The 17492-nt window shown below is 45.7% G+C and overlaps 1 protein-coding gene across 7 annotated transcripts in view; it reads left to right on the top strand.

Moving 5' to 3' along the window:
• The window catches only part of LOC147904875 (Pyridine nucleotide-disulfide oxidoreductase family protein), a 133953-nt gene that overhangs the window by 3127 nt on the left and 113334 nt on the right, over positions 1-17492 (top strand). For 6 of the 7 annotated variants that reach the window (XM_087388955.1, XM_087388950.1, XM_087388945.1 and 3 more), the window contains exons 2-4: positions 1936-2153; positions 12674-12778; positions 13049-13162. In XM_087388955.1, coding sequence (XP_087245081.1) covers positions 2025-2153; positions 12674-12778; positions 13049-13162 — 348 coding nt within the window. In that variant the 5' untranslated portion in view covers positions 1936-2024. Of the gene's footprint in view, positions 1-1935; positions 2154-12596; positions 12779-13040; positions 13163-17492 lie in introns of those variants that run through there. The other variant, XM_087388968.1, reaches the window with a different exon arrangement.

The raw sequence follows: 17492 nt of genomic DNA, 5'->3' as shown, positions 1-17492 counted from the left end.
ATGAAAGTTTCGAGCTCATCTATGTAGATGCCAAAGAAGGTTGGTGATAATGGGCAACCTTGTTTGATCCCAAGAGTGCTCTCGATCTCTTCTGTCCACCCTAAAAGTGTCCACAGACATGATCTCGGCCATTATGAAGCTTCAAAGTTGTGTTTGACACCGAATGGTTTAGAGAGAAAGAAAGAAAGAAAGCTCATTAAAAGTCTTCAAAATACCTAAAGGTTTATGAGACTGAAAGAACTTGATGCAATTCGTTGAATGGGTAGCGGGTATCCACACCCAAGATGAATATAACATAATCATAGAGACACCAATACATAGCATGTCTAGCCCATGGAGAGGATGGAAATTGTCACAGCGATGATTCTTTGAACGCTGGCACAGGAGTCAAGCAAAAGGGGGAGCTTGTCGGTGTATGAGGCTACGGAGGCATAGAATTTGTGATAGAGCACTGGGCGGGGGTCGGTATGTGTGGTTCCTTGTGGTCTCCTAGTTGTGGCCCTGCGTTGGACAAATGCCACTATCACCCCATCGGCTGTGCCTCTGATAGAGTGAACACTGAGTCTATGCATCAACCTGTTAGTGAGTCTGTCGTGTCTCTTGTTCTGGACCTTGGCTCTGTTGTCTCCTTGGGCACCTATTGGTCTGTTGTCTAGGTAGAAAACCTTAGTGATCATGCTCTAAGTGGAGTTTAGTTGTACACCCTGATCTCACATATGTGTCCTGAGTAGATGCTCTGTGTGTTGAATGGTCTCATGAATGAAAGCTGCTAAGCATCTTTGATTTGGGAAGACAAGAAATTGGAGACGGGTCCGAAACCATCCCTGAAGAGACAATGGTAACGACCTCAGATCTCATAGTAGAGAGGACATCTGAAATTGAAGTGCTCCTCGAACTCGATTTCCTACCGAGCACATAGAGTACAGATGCGACCCTCTCTAGGTATGCTCTCAGCCCGGCCACTCTCAATCCATAGGTGGTGTGACGAGATATGGAACTGCTCGATTGATATCTTAGGGAGTGGGGAGGTGGATCCATGCATATCCTGGTGGATCAATGAAGCTCTCCTCTGAAATCCGTAAGCAATGGTCCTTCTAGAAGCTGAGCTTCACAGGAAGCTTGCTGGGTGCCAACCAGGTCCTGAATGTGTGAAGCTATAAGAGATTGTTGTGGATAACCTAGTTGACCTCGTGACATGTGAGCGGAATAGAGGGGCATCAATGCTATACTAAAAGGGGTAATTTGTCCATGTGGAATCCCAGACTTTTCAAACCATTTGCATGTATGTGAGTACCAACACCTCCGGTCGCCCTCAACTACCAAAGTTATGGATGAAGATAGGGCCACCATGGTGGCCTATGTCAGCTTGAGGTGTAGGAGCCATAATCCCTTAGTGGAAATATGTGATAACCGGAAAAGCTGCGCCAAGCTGTAGTGGGGCTGCTCTAAACTCAAGCAGAACTATCTGATGTGGGACTGACTGCTGATTGTGGATCATTTCTGATAGTAAGAGAACTTGAATCCTCTCCACTAGAGCCCAATCTGCCTCTAGCTAGGACTTCCATACATACCCGCATGTTAAGTTTTTTGTGGCTCTAAGATTCATATTAGTTTCCATTTGCTGAGAACCACAATGTTGAAGGGATTGAGCTATACGTGCTTGAAAGCATTTGTTTCTTTGTGCCATTAAGTGTTTCAAGAGGGTTGTATAAAAAAAGTGTTAGTGGAGTGGATCTATAAAGGGATTTTTATCTTCTTTGGATTATGTTCATCACTCGAAAATTTTACTTTCCTTGTTTGCATTGGTACGGTAAGTTAGGCAACCAGTTGAGTATTCTTGCCCCCTATTGTTTCATTTTGTGCTTCTGCTCCATCCATTCCCTTTTGTGCTTCCTTTTTGCTCCACAAATATGATGCCATGTGGTTAATGTGCAGGATTGTGAAGTATCCAGGTTTGGTGATCCACTTAAGAATCCTGAAAGTTATTCCAGGGTTCACAAATTCTCATGACTTGAGAATTCTCAATGTGGACAAGGATTGCTAGAAGGGTGTCTACTAGGAGTGGCTGTTACAACCATTTGAATGCCTTCCGTAGATATATTCATGTTTGTATTGTTGGGAGTGGCCCTGCAGGGTTTTACACAGCAAATAAGGTGCGCTTGGCTGTGATTGCAAATTTTTACGTGTGGAAATGTTTAATTTCAAGCCATACTATTGATTTGTGCATTTGACCTAGGTGCGTGAACTTTTGAATAACGAATTGTGCTCGGTGAGAATATTTATCACTTGCATTTGTTACCGTTGTTATTTTATAGCTGTTATTCTGAATTCAATACTCATTTCACCATTCTATTTCTTGTTGTTTCGAAGCATTCCTATTACACTTGCTCTATTTTACTTGAAAGGGTTAGCTACAAGCCCCAAGCTGAAAACCCGGGGGGATCCTCTGCATCTTGGCCACAATCTTGAGAAAGCCCAACTAGATCTGCTAGGCCGAGGGGCAGCGCCACAAGCAATATGGTATCATCTCCAGTCTCCTGCCGCACAACAGTGACAAGTCCCATCTCTCTGCATTTGCATTAGTTACAGATCTAAGGTAGAGGCTACAGTCAGGCCAAAACAAGAAACAGTAAGAGATCCTCCTTGGGTGAAGGCTAGAGATGAGACCGGAATCTCGTATTAAGCTCACCCAGTGGGGCGTCCATGAGTGGCCCACTATCGATGGGCGTGGTGTAAGAACTCTTTTTCTGCTATCTTATTTGAGATCCTCATCCTAGATGGCTAGAGCCACTCATCAGGGCCCCACTAGATGTCATGAAGCGAGCCGTCCTCCCAAATCCATACGCGCCAGTAAAGGAGCTCACCCTAGTGGGGTCAGGTTTGGATGGCCCAACTTCTCCCGTCTCCCAAAGAATCTGATTCTCTGCCACTTCAAAGAACTCGAGGGCTGAGGCCTTGTCATCCCTCGAGTTGCTATCCCCCCAGTAGCTATCTCCCTAGGCTACACGGGACATGGAGAAACATGCTCAGCCCTGAAGAAAGTTATGAGTGGCAAACATGTCCGGGAGACTTGACGGAACTAGAGAGAAGGGTGTGCTGCAATTGGGGCCACCCTAAGTGGGCCAAGTAGGATGATTGCCGTGATCAGCATTGCTCACGATTGAACCAGTTGCATTTGGCATTACTAGGCTGACCTACAATAGTCTTTAGTTTTATCATATTGCTTTAAAAGATATGCAATGACATGTAGTTGTGTCTACTAGGAAGGGCTCTAACAACCATTGAATGCCTTCTGTAGAATTATTCATGTTTGTATTCTTAGCAGCCCAGCTTTTACTCAGCAATAATGTGTGCTTTGCTGTGATTGCAAAGTTTTTAGTGTTGACATGTCTAAGTTGCAAGCCATAAGGTTGATGGTTCGTGCATTTGATCTAGGTGCATGAACCCTAGGGTAACTAATTGTGATTGGTGAGAATATTTATCATGTGCGTTTGATGCCATTGCTCTTTCATAATCATTATCCCCAACTCAAACTTCTTCCTCCCATGCTGTTTCATTTGTTTTTGAAGTATTCCTATTGAACTTGCTGTATGTTCTCATAGGTTTGTCCATGTAGGTTGACTGCCATTATGGGGAATCGATCATCAGTGAACTCGTTGCATTTGGCATTGTTAGGCTGGCCTACGGTTTCTAGATTTTTTCCACATTTGGTTTGTTAAAAGTAGTTTAGCATGATCCTCATTGATGTGGAGGGATAGCTGAGCTTTTCTGTGCAATTTAGGAAACTTTTGGAGTTTTACATTGGAAGTACGTGCAGGTGAAAATGTGTCATGTGTAAATGTCCAATTAGGCTTTCTATGATATATGTGGATTGCGGCATTTATGATCCAAGACTTCATATGGCGCTCTTCAAGGATCCAAGACGTCATAAAAGAGAAACGAACCACAAGGCAAGTTGTGGACAGTCTAGAATGCCTTGGAGTTATGAAGACTACTTGGCTGTACTAGTTGGGTGCTGGAGGCAACTAAAGATACGCCTTGGTCTAATACAAGCATAGTGCAGCAAAGTATGGGGACCCCCTCTAGGCTTTTACCATGACTCGTACAATGCTCTCACCCTAGGTGCTTAATTGCTTCCACACCAAAAGAGCCTAGTTTTTCCGTGCGTATATGTCAACAATTGCTCCCCTAAACTATAGTGATAAAGAGCAACACTATTGTGATAGCAATGAAAACTGGTGTTTAATCAACCCGAGTTGTTGCTCTTAATTGTGTATATTTGTTGTCATGGTGCTGTTGGTGGTGTTGTCTTCTTTCTTCATGCGCCCATAGTGATCTTGTGGCCCCTGTTGGAAAGGTCACCACCCTATCTGTAAGCCCCCATATGAGGAGAGCATGGGGGAGGGAGCCCTAGGACAGAAGATGCCCAAAGAAGAGAGAGCGAGGGGGCTGCCACATGGGCAGCACCTCACAAGAGATGAAGGCTGCAACAGATGGCGCCAGTTACAGTGCAGATGGCAGGGCATCCAAGGGATGGAGTGGGCCTGCAAGAGGGCAGATCTGGAGCAGCAGGTACAAAGAGAATCCCGGGCCATAAGCGCCGGGGATGAGAAGGGCTATGAGCAGGTTAAAGGGCCTGCAAGAGGGCCTGGCAGCAGCACAAGGGTTGGAGGGAAGGGAGGGGCTGCAGTGGGCAGCACCCTGCCCTTATACAGGGCCAGGAAGCTGGTGGCCACATAGGCCAGCTCACAGTCCCATGCATAGAGGGGAGTTGGGGGGGGGCTGGCACACAAAGCAAGGGGGCTGGGCCCCCACTTAAAGGCAGGGGGCACACAGCCCAAGAGAAGCTGCCCACAGCCCCAAATAAAGGGCATGTGGGGGCGGTTTTAGGGGCAGACTGACTCGACCAGAAGCCAGTCGGCCACTTCAAGGGGCCCTTTGGGCCTATAAAAGTAGGCATCCAGCCTCATTCTTCACGTCCAGCAGGTCAGCCATCAGAGGAATAGGAGCAGCTTACCCTCATCCTTTGGCCTACAATCAGGAGGTAAAGGAGTGCTGGAGGTGCTGCTGTAGACTTAGCTCACAAGGCTGAACCCTAGGCTGCCTACCAGGGTAGCAGGGTGCTGAGATCTGGACAGAGAGTCTACATACGCTCGAGGCGGAGAACGCGGGCTCGAGTCTAGAGATATCCAGCAGATAGTGGAAGTACCTTGTGGTAAGATCAAAGGACCACGCTCTGGTGGGACTTTGGATCTATCTGTGTGTTGTGTCCATAGTTTTGGACGGAAATATATTGTTTTGGTAGCTTCTATATCTGGCTGGATCATTGTCTATTGATGAGTGTGCACATCTATTTGATGCACATAAGTTTAAGAAGTTTGTGATTCCACTCCCCACACACACTGCTCCTGGGCTATTCTATCAGTCTTCCGCTGTGCGTACCCTCTGTTGGTCGATTTCTAACAGCCCCATTGTTAGTGAAGGTGAGCAATAGCTTAATGTCCATCTAGGATGTGGTGGGGTCTATCTTTTGTCGGGGTGTGTGGAGAAAAGCATGTTGCTCAATAGACAAAGTGTCCCTCCGATGGCATGTCATCTTGTCCATTTATATACTTAGTGTAGCGACCCATCTCATTTGGCGAGCTTGTTGTGGATGCTTAGGTACCTGCCCAAGAAAATATGGCTATGCCCTAGCCTTCTATGATGGGTTTTTGTGCCTCTCTCCCATGACTCCATTAATTTGAGTTGCTTCTATAACATCTCCATTAGAAGTGTTGGAGAATAGGAGGGAATGAATCACTCAAACCTCCACCCAAGATCTTTCCCACTCTTCTCACACACTCAACTCAGATAACTGATCACAGATGCAGTAAACACTGACTCAGAGATAACGTAAACGGAGAGAGAGAAAGAGTATATTCATCCACCGGATGGTGGGTAGAAACTGGCTCCAAGGGAGCAATACAAAACTCAGCCAAGTGCTGAGGAGAACTGATGGAACTCTCTCTGTCAAACTGAACCAGCTCTGAGTGCACAACACAGCCTAGGAAGGAGGCTTTCTGTCCTGCACTGGATGCTGGAATGAAACAAGGAGTGGGCCTTTTATAGGCACTGCCCAGGCCCTCTGGGTTGGCCGACCAGCAGGGTTGGTACCCTGTCTGGTGGCCGACCAGACTGCCCTGGAAATCTGACCAGGGTTGACCCTGGTCGGTGGCCCTGGTTGGGCCGACTGGCCCTGCCACAGGCCCCTATAAAAGGGTGCCCTGTGCAGCCAGTCCATGGGACTGTAGACGCCTCCAAGGGAGGCACAAGGGCCCCCTATTTCTCTGCTGTTGCAGGCAGCAACCAGCCCGTGTGCTGGTTGCCTATGATGTCAGCCTGGGTCTCTCTTTCCCAGCCCTCCTACCTCTCACTGCCCCTTGTCCCCTCAAATCGGGGGCTCACAGGTGGGCACAGTGAGTCTCTAACACCCCCCTTAATGTCACAACTGTGGGCCAATCCCCATGCGTTTGATGAGGTGCTCCATCTGTTCTCGAGGGAGTGCCTTCGTGAAGAGGTCGGACAAGTTGTCGGTGGTCGGGCAGTAGATAAGCTCAATCACGTCGTCGATGATGAGCTCTCGAACAAAGTGGTAATGAACTTCGATGTGCTTGGTCCGCGCATGGTACACTGGATTCTTGCCAATGGCTATGCAACTCTGATTGTCCACATCAGCACTGTTGCATCCTCCTGACACACGTCCATGTCCTCCAGAATCCACCTCAACCACAGTGTCTCACAAGCTGCTGTACACGCGGCTCTGTACTTTGCCTCTGTAGATGAAAGGGCATTGTGGGTTGCTTCTTACTTAGCCAAGAGATGGCACCAGATGCAAGTAAGAAACAATACCGTGTTGTCGATCTTCTGGTGTCAGCATCACCCGCCCAATCACTATCACAGAACCCGCCTAGTTCGATGCCTTTGGTGTAGGTGATCCCATAGGTGCAAGTACCCTTAAGATACCTCAGCACCCGTAAACCTGCATCCCAATGACTCTTCCTGGGAGAAGCAGAGAACTGGCATAATAGCCCAACTGCATAACAAATATCAGGTCGAGTATTGGTAAGGTAAAGCAAACTTCCTACCGTCGGTACAAGGGAGTATCAACTGGCTGAGATGTGTCGTGAACACTTAGCTTGAGCCCGACCTCCATGGGAGTTAATGCTGTCCTGCAATCCTCCATCTGAAATCTCTTCAGAAGTTCTCTGCAATATTTCTCCTGTGAAATGAAGATCCTGTCTTTGGCCTGCTTTACTTCAATCCCAAGGAAGTAATGTAATAACCCAAGGTCAGTCATCTCAAACTCAGACATGAGTAGCTCCTTGACCTGTGATATCTTCTTGACATGATCACCTGTCAAGATAAGATCATCAACATAGAGGATGAGTACTAGTCACAATCCCTTCTCAATGAACAAAGTAAAGGTTTGCCTCAGAAGGACTCCGACTAAGCCCTATCCTCTGAAAGAATATATCAATCCTTTGGTACCAAGCTCTGGGGGCCTGTTTCAGCCCGTATAACGCCTTCTTCAACCTGCAGACCTTTAATGGGGACCTTGGATCTTGAAAGCCCGGTGGCTGCTCCACGTATACCTCCTCCTCCAGGGTTCCATTAAGGAATGCGGACTTCACATCCATTTGAAAAATAGGCCACTGGAATTGGGCAGCAAGGGCAATCACTGTCCGGATAGTAACCATGTGGGCTGTGGGAGCAAAAGTTTCATCAAAATCCATGCCTTCAGTTTGAGCAAAACCTTTCACCACTAACCTTGCTTTATACTTATCCAAGCTGCCGTCTTGATTTGTATTTAAGTTTGTATACCCACTTAGTGCCGATGACTTTCCGTCGCGGGGGCCTGGCCACTAAGTCCTAGGTATTGTTCTTCAGGACAGCATCCATCTCTGCCTTCATGGCAGCCTGCCATTGTGGATTGTCCTTTGCCTCCTCGAAGGTCCTTGGCTCATCAAGTTGAGCCACCAGCACAAAATTCACGGATGGGGTCTTTTGAAGACGTTGAGACCGCCGCAATCCGGAACTGCTACTCTTAGGTAATTCGGTGACCCGAGACTCTTCCAATGTCCGTAGGTACCATTGGGGCAACCTTTTCTGCTTCTCTGTGGGAGGAGGAACGGGAACTTCTTCTGGAACATTCTGCTCTTCTTGAGTATCTTGTGGAACATCAGCTTCTGATTTTGCCACCTCTTGGATGGTCAACCTGAGGTGGGGTGGGTTCGGGGTTTGAACAATCTCCTCCTCCTCAATTTGAGGCTCCTCCTGGGGTTCAGGTTCCTTTTCCTCGAAGACAACATCCCAACTGATAAGGATTTGCTTCTTTACTGGGTCGAAGAGGCGGTAGGCCTTGGATTCTTTGCTATACCCAACAAAGATACATTTTCTGCTCCGGGAATCAAGCTTGGTCCTGTCTTCCTTGTGCACATGCACCCATGCGTTAGAACCAAAAATGCGAAGATGAGTGATAGAGGGCTTCTTACCATAAAATGCCTCATATGGAGTCTTGTCCTTGACGGCCTTCGTCTTGGTCCGGTTGAGAATGTATATGGCTGTATTGATAGCTTCACTCCAATAGGCTTTAGAAAGGTTCCTCCCTCGGAGCATAGCAAGCCCTGTCTCTGTGGTGGTTCTATGCTTCCTCTCGGCTACCCCGTTTTGCTGAGAAGTATGTGCGGTGGTGAGTTGTCGCTTGATCCCATGTTTGCGACAAAATGTGTTGAACTCATTTGAGGTGAATTCTTCCCCCTTGTGTGTGCGGAATGTCTTGACATCCTCCCCTGTCTCCTTTTCAACTCTGGCCTTCCAGTCTTTGAACTTCTTGAAAGCCTGAGACTTTTTAGCCAAACAATATACCCAGGTCATTCTACTAAAATCATCCACAAAGAGAAGTGAGTACCTGGATCCTGCCCACGATGCTGTAGACATTGGACCACAAATATCGGCGTGAACCAACTCAAGTGGTTTGCTGGCCCGAAACGAGGCCTCTTGTGGGAACTTATCCCTGTGCTGCTTGCCTTCTAGACAAGCCCTACAGACATCATCCTTGCCTGTAATTGGTGGAAGTCCATCCACCATCTTCGACTTTGACATTTCAGCCAAGATTCCATAGCTGACATGATCGAAGCGCTCATGCCAAAGTTTGGACTTTCCGTTGTCTTCATGAACCAACATTGCACTGAGACGGTACAGTCCATTCTCTTCAACGCCTTGAGCCACCATTTGCCCATTTCCTTTGGATGTCATGGTGACCTTGTCATCTTGAAAGAGAACTGCCATGTTGTTTTTGTCCATCTGACTGGGTACATAAAGTACTCCAGAGATATCCTTCTCCTCACCTGCCGTTGTAATGAAAGGAATGCTACCGATGCCCTTCATAGGACACGTCCGGCTATCCCCGACATAAACTTTGGAATCCGGGTGTGTACTTTCCATGGTTTTGAACCAAGTCCTTCTGTTGGACATGTGCTTGGAAGCACCGCTGTCAACATACCAACCCTCTTTACCTTCACTGACTGCATATGCTGAACAATGTTCACTGATTAAAAATAACTGTCCAGTCGTCACATTGGCAGAATCATTCTTAGGCTCTTCTTTGTTCTTGGCTTCTCTCTTTCGCTTTTGATCCGCCTTCTTCTTTCGGCATTCTTTGGCGGAGTGGCCAAGCTTTTCACAGTAATAGCACTTCATTTTCTTCTTGCGTTCAACATCCTCTGACTTCTTGGAATCCTTTGGCTTGCCTTTTCCAGGCTTGTCTTTGGCCACTAATGCCTTCTCGTCAGTTTGCGTAAAGAGTTTCTCTCGAGCCTCCTCCTGAAGCAGGAGTGGGCCAAGCTCCTCAAAGGTGATTGGCTTAGTCCGTTGACCCGCAGTGACCATAGTCACAAAACTTTTGAAACTCCGTGGCAACTTGTGGAGTGTGAGCAACGCCAATTGACTCGTGTCCACCTTCTGACCAACCGCTGCGAGCTGGTCCCGCACGACTTTCACCTTTGTCAGATGATCATGCACACTATCACTCTCATTCATATCAAGATTATAAAGCTGATGCTGAAGAGTAATGATACGGGTGTATTATCGGTTTCATACAGCTCCTTCAGTATGGCCCACGCTTCTGAAGACGTCTCTACCAACTGGATATGAGGAATCACAGACCAACTGGATATGAGGAATCACAGCATCTGTTGTCGTGCCAATAAGCATTGCTAAGGCTTGAGCATCCCTCTCCTCCCATGCACAGAGTTCATCCGCATCTGCTTCAACTAAAACTTTGCCTCTTTTATCCACAATGTCCTCCGGCTTCTCTTCGCGGTCCCATTCACAATTTTCCACAACTTCCGTGCCAACAGATGGCTTCGGATCTTGACTTTCCAGATTGGATAGTTTGTCCCATCGAGCTTTCCAGCTTCACCGAAATTGGGGATAAATGAAGAAGGAAGATGATTGGAGAAGGAGGAAGGACGAGCAATGGGTGTAGAGGCTTCTGAACGTTGATCCATCTCAGTGAATAGCAAACTGAATAACTGAAACATAAATAAATGTACTGACCTCCCGTGCTAGCCTGAGCTGAAAACAGAATCGCCTTACTGCCAAGGGACTCCTTCCTTCAGAGAGTGCTTTGATGAGGAAGAGTTGAGAGCCTATGGCTCTGATACCATGTTGGAGAATAGGAGGGAATGAATCACTCAAACCTCCACCCAAGATCTCTCCCACTCTTCCCACACACTCAACTCAGATAACTGATCACAGATGCAATAAACACTCACTCAGAGATAACTTAAACGGAGAGAGAGAAAGAGTATATTCATCCACCGGATGGTGGGCAGAAACTGGCTTCAAGGGAGCAATACAAAACTCAGCCAAGTGCTGAGGAGAACTGATGGAACTCTCTCTGTCAAACTGAACCAGCTCTGAGTGCACAGCACAGCCTAGGAAGGAGGCTTTCTGTCCTGCACTGGATGCTGGAAAGAAACAAGGAGTGGGCCTTTTATCTTGATCCAACATCATACACGTTCTTGTCACTGCAGCCGTATGATTTCGGAGCATCCCAATTCTTCCATTGTTCTCTACAAGTTGACTTTGGTAATAGCAAAATTGGTTGAGTCCATGTCCTTGTAGTTGGCCAAATTTTGTAGACTTTGGTTGACATCCTCCACAGAGAGAACAAATAGGAATTTGTAGCTTTCTTGTCTATCATGAGCATGTGCTTGAGCCCCTTCTACTCACAAAGGCCTTTGCATGTGCAAACATCTGATTTAGTTTGATGTCCGTTCTGTCCTCCTGCGTACATATTTGTGTTTCTTTTCATCACACTAGGATCAATAGAGCTATCTAGTCTTCTTCACACTTAGTAGTTTAGTGACTTTCTCCGTGTGAGGCTGTACATTCAAGTGCAATAGGGTCCCCATGGTATCTTTTACTTTTGTTCTTGCTTCCTCACACACCTTTCTTGCTGCGTTTCAAAGCGAGACATGATACTACACACTCTCATGGAATCTGTGCAGAGGTTGCCACTATTTTTCATTATGTCTACCTAAGGGTGTCTAACAACTTAGCATACAAGCAAACCTGTTGCCTCCCTAAAAATTACAGCATCTCGCTGAATCAAAATCTTGTAGGCAATATTTATGATCAATGGTCAATGGTCCGATGTCGGGGATTCTCAGCATAAGGTTTCTTAACGTGTGCCAACATTGCAGTATCTACCATCCTTCCCATTAGTGTGTCCCATTTACCACAACCATGCCATGGCTTCCATACATTGTTAGCAGAGCTTTGCCATGCTTATCTATCATAGCTCTCCCATCTGTAGAAGATTTCCGACATCATTCCCTTAGCATCCCTCTCATCTATGCACGAGGGGTTCTTATCTCTTGCATAGCATTTGTGGAAAGCCAAAAAGGCCTATGGGACGAAGTTTGAAACAATGATCGCGAAACCCCTGAGCATGTGAACTAAATGTATCTAGCAATCCTCAAAGATCTAATGGAAACTGACATTGAAACTAAAAAATAGAAACATGCTTTGAAGATGTGTGGGGGAATGATCCTGTTAGGTATTTGTCATGAGTGATCTGAGCACTATGCAGGCCTAACAAGGGTCCCAGCAGGAATGATGTGTCTTTGAAACATGGCAGAGATCCGATGTTTTCATCCTTTGCTCCAATTTGTGGGACGAATCTGTGGGCATCGTGGGCTAGCCCGGCTTGTACATTGCAATGAGGGTGCCTTGAATGAGGAGCTCATTGGTGCCATAGTCAACATCTAGTAGATGTGGCATCTTTGGATGAAAAGCTTGATCGGGTCCCATATCCAGTGGCATAGGTCAAGACATGCAAATGCGACCTAGGAATACGTTGGAGTTGCATAAGTGTTTGCGTAGTAATCAAGTAATGCTGTGCACATGATTTTTGTGAAATAGATTTTAGATTTTGTAAAGCTACACTTTCATAAGTTGGTGTAAGTCTTTCTAACATGGAGCTTTTGTAAAACTAGACTTTCCATAAGTTAGTAAGGCTTTGTGCACTTTTTTCATGTGTCCTCAGATAGGAAAATGCATAAGGTTGCAAATTAAGGTTTCCTATCTTCTTTTTAATGTTATCTGTGACTGGGAATGAACTGAACAGTTGTTGAAGCGTTTTGAGCAAGCAGAAGTTGATATTTTGGAAAGATTGCCTGTGCCTTTTGGATTGGTGCGTTCTGGAGTTGCACCTGATCACCCAGAAACAAAGGTATGTAAGGAGACGTAATGATTCCATATCTCTATATATTTTTGTATTGAAAGGGACAACTAAAGCTTGATATTTCACGATTGTGATGCCATAGGAATACATTAACTGCTTAAGTAATCTTTTCCTTTTTTAAAATCCACACTTGTGTTTATGATAGAAGAAAGAGCTATACTTGCAAGTTTTAAACCTCTAGTAATTGTTCCTAATTTTGAGTTGCATATGTAGAAGCTGATGACGTTTCATTGAAATGCTGTATTGCTAGATGAGCAGGTTGTTATGAATCAGTTTTCCACAATTGCGGCTAGTCAACGCTGCAATTTTTTTGGAAATGTGCACGTTGGAAGAGATGTATCATTACAAGAGCTTCAGAGACTATATGATGTGGTCAGAATTCTCAACTCTTGTACTGTGTTTCATTTATATTTACCATTATATATGGTTTCATTTATATTTACCGTTATATATGCTTTCTTAGGATTTATAATTAGATGTGATAATAATAACTCCCTTTGTTTCGATAAATTTCAGTATTTAGGATCTGCTATTGGATGAGAAAAGAAATCCTGCAATACCTTGCAAGCAAGGATGAAAAGTGTATCATCTTGTTGGACCTCTTGTTCGAGACTATCCTCTATGTCAAATCTGTTCGAGACTATCCTCTATGGGGTCACAGCATATGACAAAATCACCTACATTAGGGATCTACTTGCACTTGTCGATGTAGCCAGTTATCACGGTGCACCCAAGTGCAGGGGTGCATGTGACATTCCCTCCTTAACTTTGTGGTAATTACATGGCCTCCAAGTATTCTGCCAATATCTGTGGGAACTCTTGGAAAAAACTTCCGTCTAGCCAAACCTCTTCATGGGTTCCTCGATCTCAAAACTTCGTGTAGAATTCACGGATATGTCATCTAACCCATGCTTCCATTTTTGGAGGAGAATCTGCAGTGGCTCTATAAACTCTGCATCATTGAGCACTTCGGGTTGCTACTCATCTGTGATATCATTGAGCGCTGGGCCAATATATGGCTTCAACCCATGTGATGTGAAAGACGTTATGCATTGTCCGACTGTTTGGTAACCACAGATTCATAGAGATATCGCTGATCTTCTCAATAATGGGGAATGGTCCAAAACTTTTGAAGGATAACTTGGGGCATCGCGTGCCCATCTGCTTCAACCTTTGCTTTATAATCCTGAGATAAACTCAATCACCCTCTTTATAGTTGACATCTTGACGAGACTTCTTGGCTTGGTGCGTGTTTTGGCGAGGCGGTCTTTAACTAACTTCGTAATCTTTGCCATTCATTCTGTAGTTTTATTGGCTTCGAGAGACGAGGATATCATCTTGGTGAGGAGTGAAGAGAACCTCTTGCCAAAAGCCGTTTCATACGGTCCAACGCTCGATGAATATGTATCGTTCAGTATGGCCTGTACAAGTGAAAGGTATTGCTCCCTTTTTGATTGCGCATCATGACAATAAGATTTTAGTACGTTAAATGCCAATTAATTATATACCTCTGATTGCCCATCAGTTTGCGGATGAAATGCACTAGACATCTGGAGCTTGGTGCCAAAGTTTTCCCTCCAGAGATGTGAGGTGAATTTGGAATCCTTGTCCGTGGTAATGGTCCGTGGGCAATCCTCCAATTGGGTACTAATACTTGATAAATAAGTGGGCTACGTCTTCTGCGCTGGCCGTTTGCTTGCACAAAATAAGCATACAAAATTTGCTAAAACGGTCAACAATGGTTAGACAATGAGTGTTTCTCGTACCTATAGATGCGGGAAGGGGTCCCTTAAAATCCATTGTGATGTCCTGAACTTCTAGGATCGGTAAGAGTTAAAGCAATCCTGTCGCCTTCTCACAAAGGAAGTAAAAGGAAAGACTCCACTTGCAATTGTTCTTGCTTAATAGGAGTTTGATGAAGGCAGTAAAAGGAAAGACTCTAGAGTCCACATGAGGCCTACTCAAGTAAAAAGCAATCTATCTAGCATTTCAAGGTTTTTACTTCTAAGTACTATCTACATGTGCTAGATGAATAGAGGACAAAGCTTGATGCGTCATTACAATTAAGAGAGAGACGAAGCCCTAGAAAAATGCATGTCAACGTAGTCACGTAGTTATTGTTAGCCACGGTCTTGAGCATCAAATGAGTGTACAAACTTGGGTAAATGCTCGAACAACTCTAGGCCAAGTTTGCTTGAGCCACTACCGTATCTACTTTGGTTGGAAGAGATGCTTTTTTTGGAGAGACTAAAATGAAATACTATAGTTTCAAAAGCATTTGTCGCTTGAATGAAAGAATGTGGACTACTTTTTGATAAGTCTTCTCCTTTAGTGCCGGCCTTTGTTGTGACTGAGTTTGCCCATCACCTCCAGAATGTTGACAGAAACTTAGTACAAAGACCTTTGTATAAATGGGTGTTCAAGAGAGAGTGTGTGTATGTAGCTGTGTGTTCAAGTGTGTCTGTGTGTGTGTGGGTATGTGCCACAACATATGCTTATTGCTAGGTTAGTTGGGCTTCATCCTCATGAGGTTAGAGAGTAGTTAGGGCTCTATAGTCCACGTGGACCTCTTGCATGCAATCACCTACGTAGAAGGTGGTTGCCTTCCTCCAGTACTCTCCAGGGCAGTCACCTCCATTCGAGTTCTCTCCAGGGCGGCGATGAGAGTCGCTCTCCATGATTTCAGCAGGGTCATCTACCTCTTGGCTCCTCGACATAGCCAGGGTCAGTAAGATTACCTGCTGGTGTTCGCCTCCATTCGAGTTCTCTCCAAGGTGGCGATGAGAGTAGCTCTCCATGATTTCAGCAAGGTTGTCTGCCTCTTGGCTCCTCGACATAGCCAGGGTCTGTGAGATTACGTGCTGGAGAGGCGGTATTATCAGTCGGTGTGTAGAGGTTTATTTGTCTCGATCAGGTCAGTGTTTTGTGTTGTTGTGTGGTAAGCCTTTGTGGTAGAGTCTTTGCGACAGAGCCTTTGTGGCTATCTATATTGTAGTGAGCAACAAGCCCAATAGGGATGCACTCGTGTTTTTGATAAATAGAGGTGTTATCTTTTGGTGTGATTTGTCGCGTATCTCGGCTCTCTTTCTTTTTGAAGCTTGTATTTTGTTGTGATCAACCAAGGCAATTGCATTGCATGCATCCCTGATTTGGAGCAATTATCTATCATTTATACTATGATCTACACCCATTGTTGGTGGGCGTTAATGATATCAGTATGGATGCCATAGTAACTAGTCTCTGCTATGCGTGATAGAGTTAATGATTTTCAAGCTTGTGAGTGTTTGTCATGAGATTAAAATTACATTTTCATTGTATTTTTAAAGGACAAGTTTGGGCATGTCTCAGTGGTACAGGATGCTGCCACCAGATCCTTTCCCATGACCCGATCTATGTGGGTCTGAGATGGAAAGATCTTGGTTCGATGACGATAGCAGAAAGGCGAGAGCCCACGTGACACAGGAGCGGGCCTTGGGTGATTTGAAGTCATATGAGGAACATAGGATCTTTCGACGATTGACACGCCGTAAGAGGCGAGCCTGATACACAAAAGCCGGTGACCCTATGGATATTGGGAATTACCGTGCCCTCATGATTGGCCACACTGTGGCCAAGGTTTATGGGTCGGTATTAGAGAGGGAGCTCAACAGTCATACAAAGGCTTGGGGGCAGCGGGCATTGGGATAGGCAAGAGGTAGCACTCTACTCTAGATTACATCTTCACTCTGAGAGAGGAGGCGAGGTCTAAACACCAGAAAGTCTACACATGCTTTGTAGACTTCTAGAAGGTCTTTGACATTGTCCCACTATCCCGCATGATCAGGAGACTATAGGAGATGCAGATTCCAGAGATGCTAGGGCCCACCAACGAAGGGCTGGCTTTTCGATACACCAGTGCGACCAATTGCCATGTATGCAGCACCCTCCTGGGAGAGTGATCTACTGACGATGACAGAGCGGAGAAAATTTGAGCGGCTACAGGTGACTATGGGGTCCATGATGATTTAGAGTAAGCCCTCAGTTCCACAGGAGATAGTATAGGTAGAGTTCGCGATGACACCTCTACAGGTTGATGCCATCTTTTAGACAGTGACATTCATCCATAGAGTTTGGGACTTACCTCGCTGGAGACTATCGAGGCTGGCCCTGGAGTCATCTAGACGACTAGCAGAGAGTGGAGCAAGCACATGGTATGCACATATATCCACATGGTTTGCCATGCATGGTATTCAGATGGACATGCTCCCCCCCTTTTAGTACAGCATGGATGCACCCCCTGAGTCGATCCCGCGAGATGAGATTGACCATATCATACGGTTAGATCTCGTCCAGCTCCATACATCTCGGACTTTGGGGGGGGATCATGAGCTGCCCACCACGTCCTAGTTCTATCGTGATCACGTCCTGAGAGTATTGGAGGAGGGATTCATCATCAGACTCCAGTTCCTTGAGGACAGAGGAGTCTCGCATGCAATGAGGATCACCATTGGACAGATGTATGTTTCATTCCATTAGTTGAGGATTGAGACATGGAGAGTAGCAGGTATACCTAGAGAGCAATGAATCTTTATGCTATGTACATTGGGAGTGGTTGAGACAGAGGAGCATTTTCTATGTGCCTGCCCATCTTACTATGAGATCAGGGGACAATACCATTGCCTCTACGAGGAGAGGAACGGCTTCGACCCTCTCTCACGACTGA

The sequence above is a fragment of the Dipteris shenzhenensis genome, chromosome 2 (assembly GCF_047967505.1).
Source record: "Dipteris shenzhenensis isolate YYH24624 ecotype China chromosome 2, Dip_SZ_1.0, whole genome shotgun sequence".
NCBI lineage: Eukaryota > Viridiplantae > Streptophyta > Polypodiopsida > Gleicheniales > Dipteridaceae > Dipteris > Dipteris shenzhenensis.
Note: the sequence above shows the minus strand (reverse complement) of the source record. Positions and strands in the feature narration are given on the sequence as shown.